This window comes from Acanthochromis polyacanthus, chromosome 14 (genome assembly GCF_021347895.1).
Source record: "Acanthochromis polyacanthus isolate Apoly-LR-REF ecotype Palm Island chromosome 14, KAUST_Apoly_ChrSc, whole genome shotgun sequence".
Classification (NCBI taxonomy): domain Eukaryota; kingdom Metazoa; phylum Chordata; class Actinopteri; family Pomacentridae; genus Acanthochromis; species Acanthochromis polyacanthus.
In genome coordinates, this window is record NC_067126.1 from 9,987,856 (window position 1) to 10,006,702 (window position 18,847).

The window sequence follows — 18,847 nt, forward strand, 5'->3', positions numbered from 1 at the left end:
TTGAACAATTTTTAAATGAGGCATGTCGAAGTGAGTTTTTAAAGTGAAATTTGGTTCCGTTTTCCAAGAAATGGCAAATCTCAGATAAGTAGTTGGAAAGAAAAGGATGGAGAGAAAGCTGAAAATCCAATGATTTCTGTGTTTACAGTTACTGTCTCTGATAAATGTTGTGATTTTTGGAATTTTACTCAAAGAAAACATGCCTTTCAAACCCACCAGCTAGTTTTGGGGTTGAGACGGTTAAGCAGCTGTGTTTTATTAAGCTTGGTTTTAGCTTTACCATTTTACTCCTTCCTGACTTTACAGGTGTAAATATTTGCTTGATTTTTGACTCTGTCCTCTTCTGTCTCTTGTTGTATTTAGTTCTCCGGGTCGAGAAGCCACTGAGTCCACTGTGTCCCAGCAGCTGAGTGTCGGAGACGACAGTCTGGGCAGCTGGTCCAACCTGAGTTTTGAAGATGAGCATCTAGATGACAACAGCAGCTTCCTCCACCTCAGTGACAGGTATACAACCACAAACATTTACATACACACCACACTCCCTGAATGTCAGCATTTTACTGTAGTCAAAAATTAATGAATGTACATTTGCAAAGACACTTAATCCCACTTAGCCTCCTTAGCTGATCTCTTAAATAGATATATTGATATTAATCTAGCTAATGTTGTTAAACATCCATTAGAATACTTCTAGACAATAGTGGTAATATGATAATGAATTGAATTAACTTGTTACATGCACAGCAGCAAGTTATTTATGAGATCAGTTAGTGATGTTCTGGTCTAAAGGAATCTTTTTTTAACTGACATAAAGTTAGATTTAGAATTTGTTTCAGTGTTCAGCTGTCTTTTTGATTAATTTCACTTCTAGTTTCCCCGCTGTTTCCCTGCCGTCTACAATGTAATCTGACACAGGAGTGCAGACAAGAAAACATATTTGCAGATATTTCAGGAGCAGTTTTTGAGTTTTCTACCAGGACTAAGAGTTTAGAAATTGCTGCTGTGAGCTGGGTATAGTGTTTTGTTTTCTTAGGGTTTCCCAGAAAATATGCTGCAATATTTTTTGTGGATATGATGACAGCTACTGTTGCTGTCTCACAAGGCGCAGGACTGCTTTTTTCAGCGGGATATCTATCTGTAATTGATCTTCTATATAAAAGTGGACAGTCTGTTAACACTCTGAACCCCAATCGGTTTGAAAGGCATGTTTTCTTATACAAATTGCCATTTATCAAAGCCAGAACTGTAGAAAGAGAAACTAATAATCATGTGTGATGTGCTGGTTACTAAAATTAACCAAATGCAGGAGTAAACTTGTGATATTTCAACAGTCATTTTCTTCAACGTGTCTCATTTTGAACTGTGCCAAAAAGGAACAAAACAAAATAATAACCTCAGCACAACTGTGAAGCCATGACTGAAAATAACAAGCAAGTTGTTGGAAGATACGTTCAGCATGGTGAAACATCTTCCTAGAGTTGATGTGCAGAGTAGTATGAAAAAGTTTTGTAGAGGTCGCCTACAATATTTAGAGGAACTACTTCTGCAGTATTGGTGACACCTGTGGACATGTGGAAATTTATTGGACATTGGACAAAAAAAATTCAACTTTCATTCAGTTTTTCCATGATATTTGACACTATAACTGTGTCATACTACACAGAATACATTACAGAGTTATTTCTACTTCTAGCCATGGCTGTGCTGTTTCTATAGAGGTGCAGGACTTCATATTGCAAATGAGCCATTTTCCCAGTGAGGAACCAAAAGACGCCCAGAAACTGTCTGGGGTACAGAGGGTTAATTTACAAAGTGATATCCAAGGATCTGAACTGTTGAATTGTCTGTTTTTCATCCTTCAGTCAGAGGAAATAGACTTTATTTGTGTAGTTATGAACACAAGACTTGCAGAATGAAGTTATCACTTTGGCCATGCTGTTTTGATTTGCGCTGTTCATCTCTTCAAATCCAGAACAATTCACAAACTGTCTTCTATTGCTAGTGTTGGACCTGTTTTAGAAGGAGTCTCCTGTGGTTGCAGAAGTTCAGCACAGGGCACACTGTGTGTTTTGGGAACCTCATTTGGACTTCCCTGCCAAAATGCAATTTTCTCTGATTTGTGCGAATGTTGCATTATACATGAGCTCTGAAAGATACGTTGTTAAATATTTTATGTTCCCGTGTCCGCTGCCAAGGTTTTAGTAGTAGTTGTGACAGAACTGGCCTCTTGGACGGGTATCACCTTTGACAGGGTCTCACAATGCCTCTGGGAATGAGGCTGTTGACATTTCTGGAGAAGGTTTCTATCTCTATGGAAGCAAAACTGACAACAGTTGAGATTCCTTCCCGAGAGACCAAAAGAACACACTGTGTGTTAGCAGCTAGTTATTTTGGCCATCGGGGCCAAGTTAATGTATCATAATATTTTCTAAAGGTGTGTCTTTGAGTACTCTCCTCACTTCAGGCGCTGTTTCTAAAGGAACAAAGTCCACCATGTGTAATTCATTACACTTTCTTCAAAAGCCCACTGCAATCATTTCCGCCCTGCAGATGAAAAAGGGAAAGGAAAAAAAATCACCTTTGTGGGTTTAGTAAGACATGGAGAGTGGTGATTGACTAAATGAAGCAGCTCTCAGCACTCACTCAGACCGCAGAATGCTGTGACTGAGGTAATGCAGATTAATGGAGGTATTTGTAGATATCAGAAATGCTTCTCTGACATTGTTGTACGCCACAGTATGCAGGTTCCAGCCAGCAGGCTAATGATTGACTAATTACAGCAAAAGTGTTCTGCGTGTTGTTGTGCGCCTGTTGCCAGCTGGTTGTCCTGATGGAAGCCACAGGATTAATGAGATTATGCTAGGACAAGAATGTTATGATCTCACATCTCAGGCCTTTAGCAACAAATGATCTCGATCAACATTACAGACTATTCGTTGGAAAAATGTGCATCATTCGGAGAATCCTCCTCTGTTTTAGAACCTCACCTGACATTTAAAGGATTATTCCAAATGCCAGAAATGGTGATCAGCTTCAGTATTGTTTATTCACAGTACGTGATGGATATGGTCATTATAGCCAGTGAAACTGCTTATTATATCCTGATCTTGTTGCTGTGTTTTGACAGCTGTCACGTGTTGGTATGTTGACTGCCTTCTCTCTCCAGCAGCAATGGGAACAGCAGCAGCTGGAGCAGTCTGGGCCTGGAGGGGGAGGCGGGTGAGGAGCGCATGTCATTCTCCCCCTCTGACAGGTGGGTTAGAAACTAGTTAACATGGTTGACTTCAAAACTACACTGAGCACGTAACTTGCGGACTGACCGGCTGCTGCAACACTACACTTCAGATTGCTGAAGAAATGATTTAAACTGTTGAACAAGCATCAAATGTTACATTGCTTTCAGGCTGCCCATTCGAAAACAAAATGGTGATAGTTGATAGTGTTATCAGTCAACAGTCAACTAATCTTTAACCTCCTAAGATCCAAGCTTTGTTTTTTTTTTCTACTTACTTGGGATAAGGAGTAACCAATAAATATAAAAACTGGATAATATCTAATATCTGATTATTATGTTTATTACATTTGCATTATATTTTTTTAACTAGATTTACATTGTTATTACTGTTATTATTATTTACAGTAGTAGAAGTAGTAATATTAGTAGTAGTAGTATTATTAGTATTAACAATATGCCCTTTAGGAAAAATCAAAAATCAAAAAACAAATATGAATGAATGAAGTACAGTGGACATTATGTTATATGTTGATAGAGTCTTTTCTAACCACGGACACATGACTTCTTCCTTTAAAAATGCACTGATGACATCAGCCACTTGGTAACAGCAACGCTGTCCAAACTAATGTGTATAAATTGCAAAGATCAACACTGCCAAAATAGACTAGTTTTCTTTTGATATTTCTTGCATGTGGTGTGCGTTGCTCTTACACAGAAATGGACCAGACGTTTTTTATATTATTTAAATGAAACCACCTGTATACAAAAAATTACTCACCATGATGCAATCCAGGTTACTCTATATTTGGTGTCTGCCTGTACCATTTTCCTGGATACTACACACTTCAAGTAATATAGATTAGCTGAAGTACCTGGTTCCTTTTGTTCCTCTTGGTGTTTGACACTATAGTAACCAGAGACGGACAGTTACATGTTGGCAAGAGGGTTTAGCTATCAAAGGGGCGCCACGACAAAGGCTTCTGTGTTACTTAATGACTTCAAGGTGATGAGCCAGCAGAGCAGCCTTACTGATAGTGATAGTTTCAGTATGATAGGTTGCTGCTCAGAAGTTGTTGTTAGAGGTTAGTGTTAGTGGTAAAAATGGTATCACACAGATATCAGAAGGAGAGGAGAAACACGACTGAAATGAGTGACCGATCCTACATCCAGTGAGTCACACCAACATTTTCATAGATAATACACACTTAAGGTATTGTTAATTACTAGTAGTACCTGGTTGCAACTGTTTACTGTAGCGACCAAAGGATGCAGGCAGTTCCATGTTGTCAATCAGGAAACATTGTTGGGGTTTAACTAGAAAAGGGACACCATGACAAAGTCTTTTGTTACATTTAATGATTTCTGGCCAGAACCTGTGTACTAAACTAAGCCTGGGTCAACTAAGATAGCATCCCTATATTCTAGTGCCACATGGAACAACCGTCTTTGTGACCCATACTGTATGTCCATGGCATAAAACCGCAATATGAATACAGGACTAATACCAAAACGTATGTGAAATCAATCAGTTATTAAATGTGTTTATTAAGACGCCTATTCACATTTACAACACCTGCATGACAGCGGACTTAGACAAAGCATCAGGCTTAGTTTTGTGAAGAATGCACAGGAACTAATCCTGGTCAGGATCCTTAACAAACCAGTTCACTTAAACGAAAAAGGGTCAGAAATGATTCACCACAAGGAACAAAGGCACAAGACCACCAAAGACTGGAACAAAAACTGAAGACACAACTATCTCAAAGGTCACCGTCATGTTTTGCCTGTTTGTGCACTGCTGTTAGCCAATATGTAAGCCCATTCCACAACACATCATATTTTCAAATGGTCCCCATGCATGACATGCTCAGTGTAGCCAAAGCTAACACCTGTGGCTTGACCTAGAATGACACAAAGAGTGAGCTAAGAAACCGACAGGGAGTAAAGAAGGAAGCGTGTGACAGATCCACCAGTAGAAAACTCTCTGGAGCCAGAGTATTTCCTCATCATATGAAAATGATTTCCAACATTGTACAATGGCATTTTGATTTATAGTTTGTCTCATACTAGGAACCACCAGACCCATGCATGGCCACTGTTAACCTCTAAATATAAATAGACTTGACATGGCATATGCTTGTAGACATCCGCATGCAAAGTGTTGCTGAGGTTCTGTACATGTAATTTGGTTGCCTAATAGGATAATTTCTAGTTTTGTTATATTCTGGAGGTTCTTAAACTCTGTATGTTTATTCTGTTGAAGAGCTTAAAGCCCTCATTTGTTTAAAAAACAAGCTCACAGAGATGTACAGCAGCATTAACACTTGTTTCAGCTCATAGCAGCACAGTCAGCAGTTAAGCTCCGCAGTCCCCTTTAAAATGCAAAAAGCTCCCTAGCCTTTTGTTGTCATTTTGACAACTTCTAAGATTTCTAGGTTTGTCTTTCATCAACACGGTGCATTCCAAGCCCATCTGCTCTTTACACCTGCATGATCAGTACTGACACACACAAAAAATGAGATGACAAAATATTCACTGTATTGAATATTTCAAGCATGTTTGTGCATGTTGGTACTCACCTAACATCAACTAGAACGAGAAGAACTGCTGCAGCCTGGAGAAAGGCCAAAACGTGCTAAACTACTATTATGTGCTTTTGTTTCAACATTTACTGTCAACGGCAGACTGTAACTGTACATTAAGGAGTAAATAAACCCAAATCTACGTATTCTGTTTGATGCATCTCTTTCAAATTTTCCCCACAGATTAACCATTTGCACCATACCCTGTAAAGAATTAAAACTAAAAAAAAAAAAATGTGTTTTTAGGCACGACCAAAAACCTACCATTCCCTCAGTTGCAAACAGCAGGAGGCAAAAATTCTGAGACTTTTCAGCTGAACTGCAGCCATTCATCGAGGCTGTTTTTAATCACTGTTTAAGCACGTGTGTTCTTTTTTTGTATATGTATTGTTTAGAACTGCAGGTGTTGTTCCCACAGAGCAGATAGGAGATGAGATGTAGAGCAAAATGAAACGTAACTGATAAGTACAATAAATGCAGCATGGTTTGAAAATGGTATACAGAGGAGGAAGTTGTTGGAAGATACATGCAGCATGGTGAAACATCTCTACAGAGTTAATGTGCGGAGTAGTGTCAAAAGTGCAAACTTTATAGAGGTTGTAGAAATATAAGATTGGTAAATATCTAGAGCGTTCTGGGGTCTAGAAACGTCACTTATGCTTATTTGGAAAGATTTTAGGCATGTAAATTCCAGAGTTTTTCAATTGTTGTAAAATGAATAATCAACGAAATTTAACTTTCTGTCTATGCATTCTAGGCATGTCATGCTGCACAGGAGATATTTTTCATTTCTATATACTTCTAGAAACAGTTGTGTTTCCATAGAGGTGCAGAACTTTATATTACAGTTAAAAATGTGCCCACAGTGAAGAAAAATCGAATGGGGGGGGGGGGGGGGGGGGGGGGGATAAATTACTCAAGATTCATAAGGTTTAGCCTCAGAGATACACTAGGTGGTCTTGTGTTTTTTTCCAGCTAATGACTATACATTTATTAGCTGAAATAGGGCTATTCTGATGAAGTGAACATAGTCTGCCTTGGATTCTATACATATTTCTCATTTCTTCATTTATTTGGCGCTGATAGCAGATGGCCATTAGGTGGCAGGTTTCCCAAAGATTCAGGTTTGTGGTTTAGTTACTTCTAAAGAATTAAAAACTTGTTAAAATGACACAAAAAACATAACAAAGACTTGCTCATGTAATGTGGGTCGTGCTCATCAAGGCTCCAGTATGTCACTATGAGCTTGTTTTAATTAAGTTTGAATTTAAAAAGATATAATTTGCTCCTCAGAGACCTCTGTTACAGGCCTTACGGGATTCATAAAGCAAAAATGACTCTGCTATTGTGCTTTAATGCATGACTTTATAGTTGATACACCCTGTTTCTTCTCAGCGCTGCTTTAACAATGTCCTCGCTGCTTGATGATCCCGAGCAGTGAATGTGAAAGGCCTTGTTAGACGTTTTTCCCTCTGAAGAGAAAATGATATCCTTTATATGATATCGAGCAGAGTCGGAGTGTCTGTAGCCGAGGGCTGTGTCAACAAGACTGTGATTAACAATCTTATAAAGTGGAGAAATGACTGTTTACCTGTTGGCACGTCACACGGCAAATATTTGCACAATTGACAGAATGGATATCGAGTAGATTTTCAGAAGGGGAAAAATCAACTTTCACACTGATCAAGATGTGCTCTATTCGTCATTATGTCTTAACTGACAAAAGACACTGAGGCAGAAAAGTAAATTTACTGGAATACTAAAAAAAACACTGACTAGAAGTATGTGGTGTATTTCCCTCAGTGAGTCTAAGATGTTTTTTGAGCAGGATTGCTGTGATTGCAGTGCTTCATATCCTGCTGTGCTTATTCCAAATGCTACTAGCTTAAGCATTGTCATTTGTGTATATATATTCCTCTCTTCGCTAACCTGTGTGGCATTTCTCATCCAACAGTGACAACACAGAGGACAAGGAGACTGAGGTCAAAGAGGAATCCAGCGGTAAGGAAACATCTTCTTCTTTCGAGCTTTTCAACTCACTAAAAATGCAGATTGTGGCGGAAAAAAGTGCAAATCAAACAGCACGCTTTTGGACAGCTGCTGCAGGAAATGGGGGGGGGGGGGGGGGGGGGGGGGGGGATAATGGGCCCCTTTGCTGATTTGAGGTCCTGCTCTTTCCACCGCTTGAGACTCCCGACTGGCTGTCTGAGGGGATTTTACCGCCCCCGTATTCAGCCACACTCATTCATCCACTCCCTCCACAGTCAGACTGCAGCAGCCCCCAGTGAGGAGGGTGGCGACGGTGGTGGTGGTGGGGTTCTTGTTGGGTCTGTTCAGCTGAGGAACCGTGGGAACCGAGTCCTGAGCTGAGCAGGGCTGAGGGAACATCAGGGGAAAGACGCCCCCCCTCGAGAACAATGTGTATTTTCTTTTAAAATGCATATTTTTTTCTACATCCACATAAAATGTACACAGGCTACAGCTTTGTTGTTACGAAACTAAATGTGACATCCAGATTCTGAGGATAATCTTACCTCACAAGTCACTTTGAGCATTGCTAATTGTTACCTGCGCATTTACTTTAACTGCAACATTTAAAAATATCTGAATGTTGCTAATTAACTTACAGTTGATGCACCCTGGTCAAAGGTTTTAATTTTAATTGAGCATCCATATTAAATTCATGCAGTGAAAATGTCAGATTAACCAGATTAGCCCACAGTAGTAAACAGTGTAAGCTTGCTAGCTAGTGCTATAGCAGCCTAGCATTTTTAGCTGACCACAAAATCAATTTGTTAATAAGTGCTACAGCAAGCAAATGTAGCATAACATCAATAAGTCAACATAAAGCCAGCTTGTTTGTTAGCTAGTGCAACAGCAGGCAAATATAGCACAGCAATATTAGTTAAACGTAAGGTCAGCTACTTTCTTAGTTAGTGTTACCACAAACTAAGAAAGCACATTATTACCTAAACATATAACCAGCTATTTTGTTAGCTAGTGCTACAGTACACTAATACAGTCTAACATTATTAGCTGAACATAATGTTAGCTAGTTTGTTAGCTAGTGCTTGAGCAAGCTAGCATTATTAATGAAGCATAAAGTCAGGTCATTTGTTAGCTTGCTCTACAGTAAGCTGAAATACCACATCATTATTAGCTTAGCATATAGTTACCTAGTTACTGCATCATCATAATTTAAAATCTTTTCTTTTAATTTCCCGAAAGCAGTAAAATGAGTTCAGTACTATTTGAAGATTAGTAAGGCAGCTATCATACAAATGTTATTTTCTGCTTGATATGTGTCCTTTGAGGCAATCAAAAGTCCACTTGATGGACATGTTTTGGGCAGTTGCAAGTATGCAGGTACTCTCAATGCTGTTTTCTGTGCTTACATCACTTGTACACAGCAGATTTTTTTTATTTGCACTGGTTCTGAGGTTAATTAAAGTCACTGACCTGTCTGACATATGTGTTTCAGAAAGTAAATTAGTAAAACAGTCAACATGTGACCTGTTTAATCCTGAATCGATCAATTCTTCTCTCCTGTAGGGACGCTCTGTGTGGACCGGACTCAGACTCAGTCTCCCAGGTCGGCGCTGGTCGTGATGAACTCGGACATCAGGGATCCCAGACGTGGCCCCCAGCAGGACCCCCAGCTCAGGAGCCTGCTGCAGTGGGCGGCAGCCTCCATAGCGGACATCCCCCACATCCAGCTGAGCCTGGACCGAGAGCTGCAGCAGGTGATTCTCAAACAGGTTCCCACTGCGGTATTTACCATTCAACAGTTTCCTTAAGTGCGTCATGCTGCCTCAGTGAAAGAAGGCATTCTTTCCGAGATTGTTGATGTTGGTTTTAAACGTTAGCAATCCTGTAAAGTGGTGTCCTGGTTTCCACCCGAGTTAGCTTTGTTGTGGAGACAAACGGATGAAAAAAACCACCAGCCGCTGCAGTGATTAAGTTAAACAAGTTGTATAATGTTTTACAGTCACACAGCTCCGTCAGATCATCATCAACACCATCTGACTTGTTCTAATGTGGTCAGTTCTAGGTGGATATTAGCCAGAACCATTCATTATAGAAAGCTGACATTGTTACTGTGTGTTTTCATACAGTTTAACACTCAATGTTTGATTTGTTTTGGTCTAGTTAGCAGCCATACTCATTCTGTTTTCAAGATTTATCCAGTACAGTTAGAGCACTATTGTTACTATGTATCTATTACTCCTACTTAAACCATTCTGTCTTTAGTTTACTTAATTCAGTAGCCTGGTGTTTACTTTATCTGTTCTTCAAATTCCTAATGCAACAAAGCTGAATTTGCAGCAAACATTAGGTGTCACCCAGATGTGAAAGCCGTCTTTAGGCTGGCCGGTTTAGCTAGAAACCTGAGGCTCATGCTAATGCTAAGCTAGGACTTTCAAATGCTATCGCAGGTCAGGAGCCAAGTGTCTGTTAGCAGAGACACTACTTTAGGAGCAGCGAGACTCAAATTGCATACTTGCAACAACATTCAAATTAAAGTGTGTCTGCGACGCTTTGCTCCGAGTATAAATCTATTTTAGAGGTGGCAGTAAATACTGACAGATTCCTGAACTGATGAAGTTTCTGTGACAGAATTTGTAGACGTCTCTTGCAGATGAGCAGATGTTTCCAGCAGCTGGGATTAACTACAGTGAATAAGTTCCTGCACCATGTAGATCAGCTGTGAGGACTGTTGTGATATTAAACCCCTGTGAAGATGTTAACATTGCAGGTTATTTACTGTAGATGACTGCAGCTCATTTGCTGCGTTTAACGCTTTGGATTTTGTCATTCTAATTGTTGAATAGAAACTAAATGAAGTCAATGGAGTCAAATTTTGTTTTATCAGTGTGAGAGATTTTTTTTTAACAAAAAACACTAAATTCTCTGATTGAAGCTTCTTAAATATCAATATTTTCTGGTTTCTTTCCTTCTTTATGACATCTCCAACTTTGGGTTTCACAACAAAACTGACATTTTTCAAAATTTTTTGATGTTTAAAGACCAAATGATGAGTGGAGAAGATTTGTGGCACATTTATCAACAATGGAAACAATTGTGAGTTACAGCCATAATCTGCATTTGGAAAAACATTCAGTGTGCTCCATTAATTTCAATGATTAATCAGTTATTGTTTGTTAAAGTGGCTGACGATAGTTTAAGAAAACTGTTTGTATCCCTAATTTGCTACGCTTTGAATCATGAGTAACTGTAATTGTGATCCATTTCTAAGGCCTCCTCATAAGCTTGTGTTATCTCTGTAGAATTATTTGATTTATTTAGGCCTCCCAGTCAGGAAATATTACTTACTGTCGCTGTACACCTTTCATGACTGGTGAGAAGCCCTTAAACATTTACCCAGATCTCTTTCCTGGCAGTGAACCACACTAATAAATTTTAACTACAGCTGATAAGCTGTGTTTTAGGAGGCTGCCTGTTCAGATGAATGAAGTGAGTGATCCCTGTGCGTCCTTTCAGCTCCCAGCGGTGGTCCAGAGGCTTCGAGAGAGGAGGTGGAGGGTTGGAGAGCTGCTGCACACGCTGCTGCGCTACTGCGAGGAGAGCCAGACACACAGCCAGCCTCAGCCCAGGGAGGAGACACCGCAGGCGGGCAGAGAACCTCACCACATCCCCCTCTTCCAGTGGCTCCTGGAGCACGCCTAGGGCCTCTCCTCTTTTCTGTTTCCCGCCTCTCCTCTCTTCAGTACCACACAGGGCTTTGCTATCTCCACGGCCCCTAGAGGGCGCCACACAAATCAGCTCATGAATGTGGGTGGCGTGTGTTCTGCATTGCATGCTGTGACCAACAAGTACTTCTGTTGTATCTTATTTTTCTTTCCACCTTTTGTTTTGTTGTTGCACTTTTCCTCACTGATCGGGCTGCATATATCACACGTGTTGATTTAGTGAGCTGTGTCCTGCGCCCGCCTACACTTGTCAGTCAAAAGGCCTCACACCTTGCTCCCGCTGTGCTTGAGCTAGAGAAAGAAAAGAAGAGAGAGAGACCCAGCCCTTGTGTTTCCAGACAGAAGTGCAGCGAGTTGAGAGAATGTGTTTTCTGTTAGGGAATCCCCACAGCTGCTGGGCGGATGATGTCATCACACCCACAGCTCACCTCTGTGGTGGCGTTCCCACATGTTCTGAGACCAACACGCACATCACACCACACCCTTCCATTGTGTTATCACATCCAGTCCAAGATACACCGATACAGTAATTCCCCCCCAGTGTATTCCATTACTGTATCAGTCCACTCAGAGTTACTGTGCTTCAGTCAGGGTTTTCTCTCGAGCACTAAATGCTGGTACAATGACATTTGATCAGTATGCTGACATACAGTGAGTACACCCTTGTGCAGTATCACTTAAATGTGTCATGACTCTACCTTGTAATTGCAACACTTCAAAGCTGAACAGTACGACTTTTTCTCCTATGAAACAGGCCTCACAGTAGAAACTCAATGCAGCCAAAGTCCTCAGCATGGAGGATACTGGAGATGTTCTGCCATTTATTAGAGACTATTTCTGAAACAGTTTTTGCTGGAGGGTTTGAGTTGCTCCACCTTTCTTTTGAAAATACCACAAAGGTGTTGTATTGGATTCTAGTGAGATCATAGTGTTTACTTTTTCCTTTTTTAGAAACTAATTTGATTTGTGTTTTGGTCGTTGTCATGGTGGAATATTTTACTGCCAGTCTTCTGCAGTCATCTCTTGTCAGTCAGTATTTTGGTTATCCAGAGATATTGTTCATGCTTCATCTATAAATGTCATACCCACAGCACCTTTTACACTCCTGCAGCCTCATATCATCTCACTCCCACCTGTGTGCTGCACTGTAAGGACTATGCATTCTCTCTGGTCGTCTTGGCCAAATTCACACCAAACATGAAGGCCACCATCTGAGCCCGACCAGTTTACCTTGGTCTTATCTGACCAAAGAATGTGCTCCCATTGTTGTTTAGACTTCTTCATGTGTTCTTTAGAAAAGTTCTATCTTGCGGTTTAGTGCCAGACAGCAAGCAAGGGTGTTTTTTTTGGAAACTCTGCATAGAGTCACATTGTGAACTGTCCTTCACACTGTCTGAACTCCACTGATAAGGTCCTTGCCATACCAGAAGAAGCTGCTGTCTGTTTTTCAAAGCTAGACTGTGAAAGTAGTTCACTGCCTTTGGGATAATTTCAGGAGGACAACCACAGGAGTCATGATTAGTGCTACTATGGCTCCTTCTGTACCTCTTGATTACTGCTGCAGCTGTGTTTCCAGTGATTTGTGATCTTCCTGGATCACTTTTCCATCTTTGTGAAGTTTCACAATCAGGTTTTTTCACTTCCTCTGGCTGTTATTTTCCACGTGCATTGGTCCAAAACTGAGAAAATTCACTTCATTTTAGAGTCATGTTTATGCAGTTCGGCTGATTGCATATCACAGGTGGACTCTACGTTGTTTTAGTGATCAGTGTTTTTACTTTGGCTGCACTGAGTTTCTACTTCAGGGCCTGAATTTTCAATGTATTTTTTCTGAAGTGTTTGGTTTTGGTTGTTCTTTAGATCAACCATTCCATTATCAGGAGGTGATTCAATGTTTGAATAATGTCATACAGAGGTCACTTTGTTGAAGTTTTAAACCCATATCTTTAGTCATTTTGCGTTGAGGATCCAATGGGCTGCAGAATGATAAAAACAAAGCATGTGGTGATGATGATGAAGTTACCTCTTGAGAGTATTCCTGTTTTATCTAATACTGTAACACTGCTTGCCTAGCAACAATCTCCTCTGTTGTCAAACTTAGTAAAATATTTAGAGTGGATTATGTTTACTAGGGCGGTCGGTATTTTGAGGGAAAAAAAGTCTATTTTTTTGAAGTTAGAGTATCTAATTGAACATGAAATGCTGCTCAAAGTGTCGAAAGAAACCGTGTTATTGGCTCAATGCTGCCAAACGTAGCTCATAGGGTGACTGTGCTCCCTCTGGCTGGCCTGCAGTCGGTAGCAGCGCTATGATGCACCGGTCATCTGTCTCGGTGGCCTCGGTGGAAGATCCAGTGACGCAGATAGCGGATCATTTAGTAATTAAAGACACCGGTCCGGTCTGCACCTCCGAAACCACAGACTAGCAGCATCTGCATAGCTCAGGCCTGGACTCACACATCCACTCGCCCACGCTCCACAGTCACCTTGTGGAATCAAGGAGTCTGAATACCACAGCTTCCGCTCAGTAACCCCCCCGAAGTCTCCAACACACCCTCATTACTCACCAGCCTCCTTTGTGTACACGCACAGCACTACCAGCCACTTGCTGAGATGCCACTTTTTTTTCTTATGTTTTGGATTCAGCCGAGGAGAGTCTGGGCATTTCCACGTCTCTGGGCCAGCTTGGACGCTCCACTCTCCCTAAAGTCCTTCCCCCAAAAATTCCTGGGAGACATTTGTGTTTATTTATTGCCTTTTTTTCTTTACAATATGAGGGACCGAAGGATGACGTGATGCCGCGAGGTCCTGCAATTTTAAAAAAGAAAACACACTGTAATATACCACGACCTCACATCTATTATTGTAAACTAAGTGTTGTTGGTTGGTGTTTTCGCCTGCATGGCTCAATCTGACTTTTGAAGCATTATTCTTCTTCTTCTTCATGTGCCGGCTGACACTAATTGAGCCGCAGTAACGCTACAGGCCTCTGCAGATGCCTTTTGTTTGTTGACGCTTAACCTCTAGGCTGCCAAATGGTCATATAATCTTTAAAGGTCTTTGTCCTGTATGATTTGTTTACATGCGAAAAATGAATATCTATGAAGAAAAATCCGACCCGTTATTATGAAGCAATGAAGTCAAGGCGAAGTATTAACCTGAGAGAGCGCTCATATCTCGGTTTACATTAAAGGAATGTATTGACGGACAGAAGCGCATCACAGTGTACAAACTCTCCCGGTGTGAATGTCTAGTTGTTCCCTATAGGACTTTCCCAGGTTTTTTCCAGCACCCCGCCCGGCCCCACCGTTTTTTCTTCTATTTTCTTTATCTACTTTGCATTCCTGCGCATCCCACACCGACTTTATAGCGCTATATCGTTGTGTTTGTGAAAGCTGAATGTGAAACCTGCCAAGACTCCATTTTAGAAGCAGATACTGTAAATCAGTTTGGTTTTTTTTGCTACTGTCGTTCCCAGTGTTACTTTCTGCCTCTCAGACAGAACATTTAAAAAGAAAAAAACAAAAAAAATAAGGTAAAAAAAGAGATGCCGCCTCTCCTGTATTATTCCTGCTTCCTTGTAAAATCCTGCCAAATACAGATATTTAATAAATTATAATATAAGTTATATAACAGTGAGTTCACTACTTGTTCTCCCTCGTGGCATTGCTGAATAGTTTACACATTCTAAGCTTGAAGTCAGAAACTCAGTTTGTTTATGTCAAAGCTTGGTGTGACAATAAAGCTTTTTCATGTGCGCTAATCGTTTGTCTCCTTTTCATGAAGAGATCACGTCCTTGTAGCGACACGCCGAACGTTGTTTCGCTTTGTTGAGGTGTGTTATTACAGCTGATGGAGGATTTAGAGAGAATTTAGTCTTTTTGTACAAGGATCTGATGGGTTTTGTTGAATATTTGACATTTTATGATGCAGAAGTGAACAAATCATGAGCAGTTAACCTTTTAAATGAGTAATTAACACATTGAAATGTGAGAATAAGCTGCTTTTAATGTAGTAATTTTTTTGACAGAATAAGTGATTTGAAGACATCACATTGGGCTCTGGAAAAGTAACATACATTTTAGTGTATTCCTCAGTACTGTTCTTGCATACATATCTGCATTTAGGTAAATATTGCACTTGTTTTTTTTCCCCACTATATTCATTTAACAGCTTGTTTAACATTAAAAATCTGTTATCAGAGTCAATTGTGATGCATTTTCATAAATAAAATCACCAAAAACTGTTGACAAGGTTGCTCAACTGAGCTCCAACTGCAACATTAAAGCGTAAAAATCAGTAGCAATGGTAATGATCAAATATTATGAAAAAATAATATTTGAAGCATGTGTACTCCTCCCACTGAAACTTTCAAGGTAAAGATTAAGGATTTATTTGAATTTAGTTGAATATTTGATGTTTTGTCATGAATAACTTGGTAATTAATGACTTACATGTGTTAATAGCACATTATAATCTGATAAATTGTTACATTTAATGTAGTAAATATAATATTTTTCAACAAAAGTGATTTGAAGGCATTACATTAGTCTCTGAAAAGTCTAGTTTGCATTTTTTGTGTACTTACGGGCGTGTCTTGCATTACTGGTTCTTTATGCATCAGGTGGATGTTGTGCTTGTCAGTAAGTCAGTTATGATGCATTTTTGCTGATAAAACCACCAAAAGCAGACAAACTGAGCTCCAACTGCAGCATTAAGACTTTAAAGTTAGTGCATCAATAATAATTAAATAATAATAATACACTCTGATGATCAGATTTCTGTGCTTTTACTGGTATAAAAGTGTAAGTACTTGTTTCCCCCCCCACTTTTGTGCCATAACTGCTGACTAAAGGGGCATAAAGAGAAATAAATGACCTCCAGCTCTATCCGTAATGCAATAAATCATTAGTTGCAGCCGTGTTGTGCTGCACACAGATTCGTTTCAAACACTTTAATGACAGAGCATTTTGATTAAGTGCAGGTTTCCCGCTGATAACAGCCTGCTGTAAACTTCAGAGATTCCTCCAAACTTATTAAAAGGCCTTCTGTCTGGTCCATTCCTCCTCGCTGTTGCCTGCTGCAGGTGCCAAAGGAAACTCTATTAAAGATGGTCTCAATAACAGTGCTGCAGAGCTCCGTTCTGCCTGGATACAGCGGCACAAAACAGCCATTGTTGCTGTGCGATTAGCTGGTACCACACACAAATGTATAATTAGGTAATGCCGCTGCAGTGGCCGCTACCTGTCAGCATCCAGGTTTGTGTGCAGAGCATGAATGGAGGTGTCTGTCTGATGTGGAGGCAGGGATGGGATGAAAGAGAGAAGGTGGAGGGAAGGTGGGAAGAGCTAATTGCAGGCTGCATATTGTGATACAGGAGGCGAAGAATGTGTCTGACAAGCACATCTTTGATCTACTGAGTGGCGGGAAGCCTGCTGACAGAAAACAAGAGGCTCTCAGACCAACCGAGGGTAACGGTCGGCTCAGTTTGTGGGTGACCTGACGCAGTGAAGTCATTGCCACCGGGCCTCAAATTAGAAGACGTGTGTGTGTGTGTGTGTGTGTGTGTGTGTGTGTGTGGGGGGGGGGGGGGGGGGGGTGTCAGGAGATGTAAATCTTTGCAAACTTGTGCCCTCTCTGAGAAAAATGCTTTGAGTTCCTGAGCAACAATGCGATATACGGGCGTTAGCGTGTCTCCGCTGATGGATGAAGCACGCAAACCGGGCCCAGCAAAGAATAAGTAAAAATACATTGGGAAAGTCCCATTACTAACTGATGTGGGTACAAACCAAAAAGATATTTCGGGCATGTGCATTTTCACTGTTCATTGAACTAAATAAAAATTATATGCAGAAAGAGACACGATGAGACAATGAAAAATGACCGTGGCCATTTGATTGGTACAACAGGAATCAGTGTTATTCCCAAAATGATCCCATCTCAAACTTCCCCAGTGCAGCTGCAGTAATTGTTAGCCTTCACCTATTTAACCTGACAGTTTACCATCGATTTTAGCTAATTATTTCAGCTTTCTAGCCATTAGCCTACTTTTAGCTAACTAGCTATTTACAGATTATGCTACTTTTAGTTGTCTTTTCCAACAGTTTATCATTACTTTTATGCAACAGTTTCAACTATTTAGCCAATAGCATACTTTTAGCCATCGATTTTAATTATTTATCATTACTTTTAGCTTTCTCTTTCAATCATTGAGCAGTAAGCCATGTTTTAGCTATGTATTTCAAAGGTGTTCATTACTTTAGCTAGCAGTTTCAACAACTTATCCATTAGGCCACTTTTAGCAATGCAGTTTAACTGTTTTTTGTTTTGTTTTTTTTACTTTTACCTATGTTTAAAGTGTGTTATTACATTTTGCTCACTATTTTATTCATAGAATACTTTTTTAAGTGTCTGCCATTACTTTTAGCCAACAATTTCAACCATCTGTGCATTACTCAACATGTAGCTGTGTATTTGAACAGTTTTAGCTCTGTATTTAAACATTTAAATGTCTTTTTTGATACCTTCAGCTCACTATTTTAGCCATTTATCAATTAGTATACTAGTATTACATTCATTTAAACTGTGGCTAAATTCTTGGCATGCTTTCAATTCAGTCAGTATGAGAATATATAACTTATCTTTTGATTTACTCTTGTTAACTCAACAAATGAGGCAACAAAATGACACTGACTCCTTAATCCAGTCATCAGTATCATCCCATTGCATCAAAATATTATTATCACATGTAAAGCTCATCTCTCGTGTTCTTGGCAGTGATAGGAGAAGATTTGTTATCAGTTTATGTGCTGGATGTTGTGAGAACTGTGGTTGAGTGACACAGACTGACTCTGACTTTGGGTGGCCACAGCAGAGCGAGTATCCAGGATGAAACTTGGCCCGGGATAATGATCACTCTAAAACACAACCGCAAGAACCGTAATCGAAGATTGCAACAGCTTCACAGAAGTGCAGCCACAGGAATGCGACTCAGACACAAAAGCAGCTTACAAGGAAATCAGACGCTTTTATTAATCTGTCCTGACAGGCGCTGCAGCGGGCGATTCTACGGCAATTAATGTGCAGAAAATAAACCCGTCAGCAGTGCAGTGGAGACAGACAGGAGCCCGGCATCACACCACCCCCGGTCTGCTCCACAGTGGCGTGGGCTGCTGAGCTGACATCAGATAGGCTGGGTCCTGGCTCCCCCCCCCACCACTCATCCACTGACATCACTTCCCTCCCAACGGCAACAAACGCCGGGTTGTTGGGAGCGTCCGCTGGATGAGGCGACAGGAGGGGGGATGTTTGAGTCAAGCA

The 18,847-nt window shown here is 40.4% G+C and overlaps 1 protein-coding gene across 4 annotated transcripts in view; it reads left to right on the forward strand.

The window, feature by feature from the left end:
• akap11 (A kinase (PRKA) anchor protein 11) overlaps positions 1 to 15,290 on the forward strand; it is a 36,775-nt gene extending 21,485 nt beyond the window's left edge. For 3 of the 4 annotated variants that reach the window (XM_022208813.2, XM_051958572.1, XM_022208814.2), the window contains exons 8-12: positions 364 to 504; positions 3,167 to 3,253; positions 7,772 to 7,818; positions 9,370 to 9,560; positions 11,320 to 15,290. In XM_022208813.2, the coding sequence (XP_022064505.2) occupies positions 364 to 504; positions 3,167 to 3,253; positions 7,772 to 7,818; positions 9,370 to 9,560; positions 11,320 to 11,505 (652 nt within the window). In that variant the 3' untranslated portion in view covers positions 11,506 to 15,290. The remainder of the gene's footprint in view (positions 1 to 363; positions 505 to 3,166; positions 3,254 to 7,771; positions 7,819 to 9,369; positions 9,561 to 11,319) is intronic. The other variant, XM_022208815.2, reaches the window with a different exon arrangement.
• Positions 15,291 to 18,847: the final 3,557 nt, after the last annotated feature.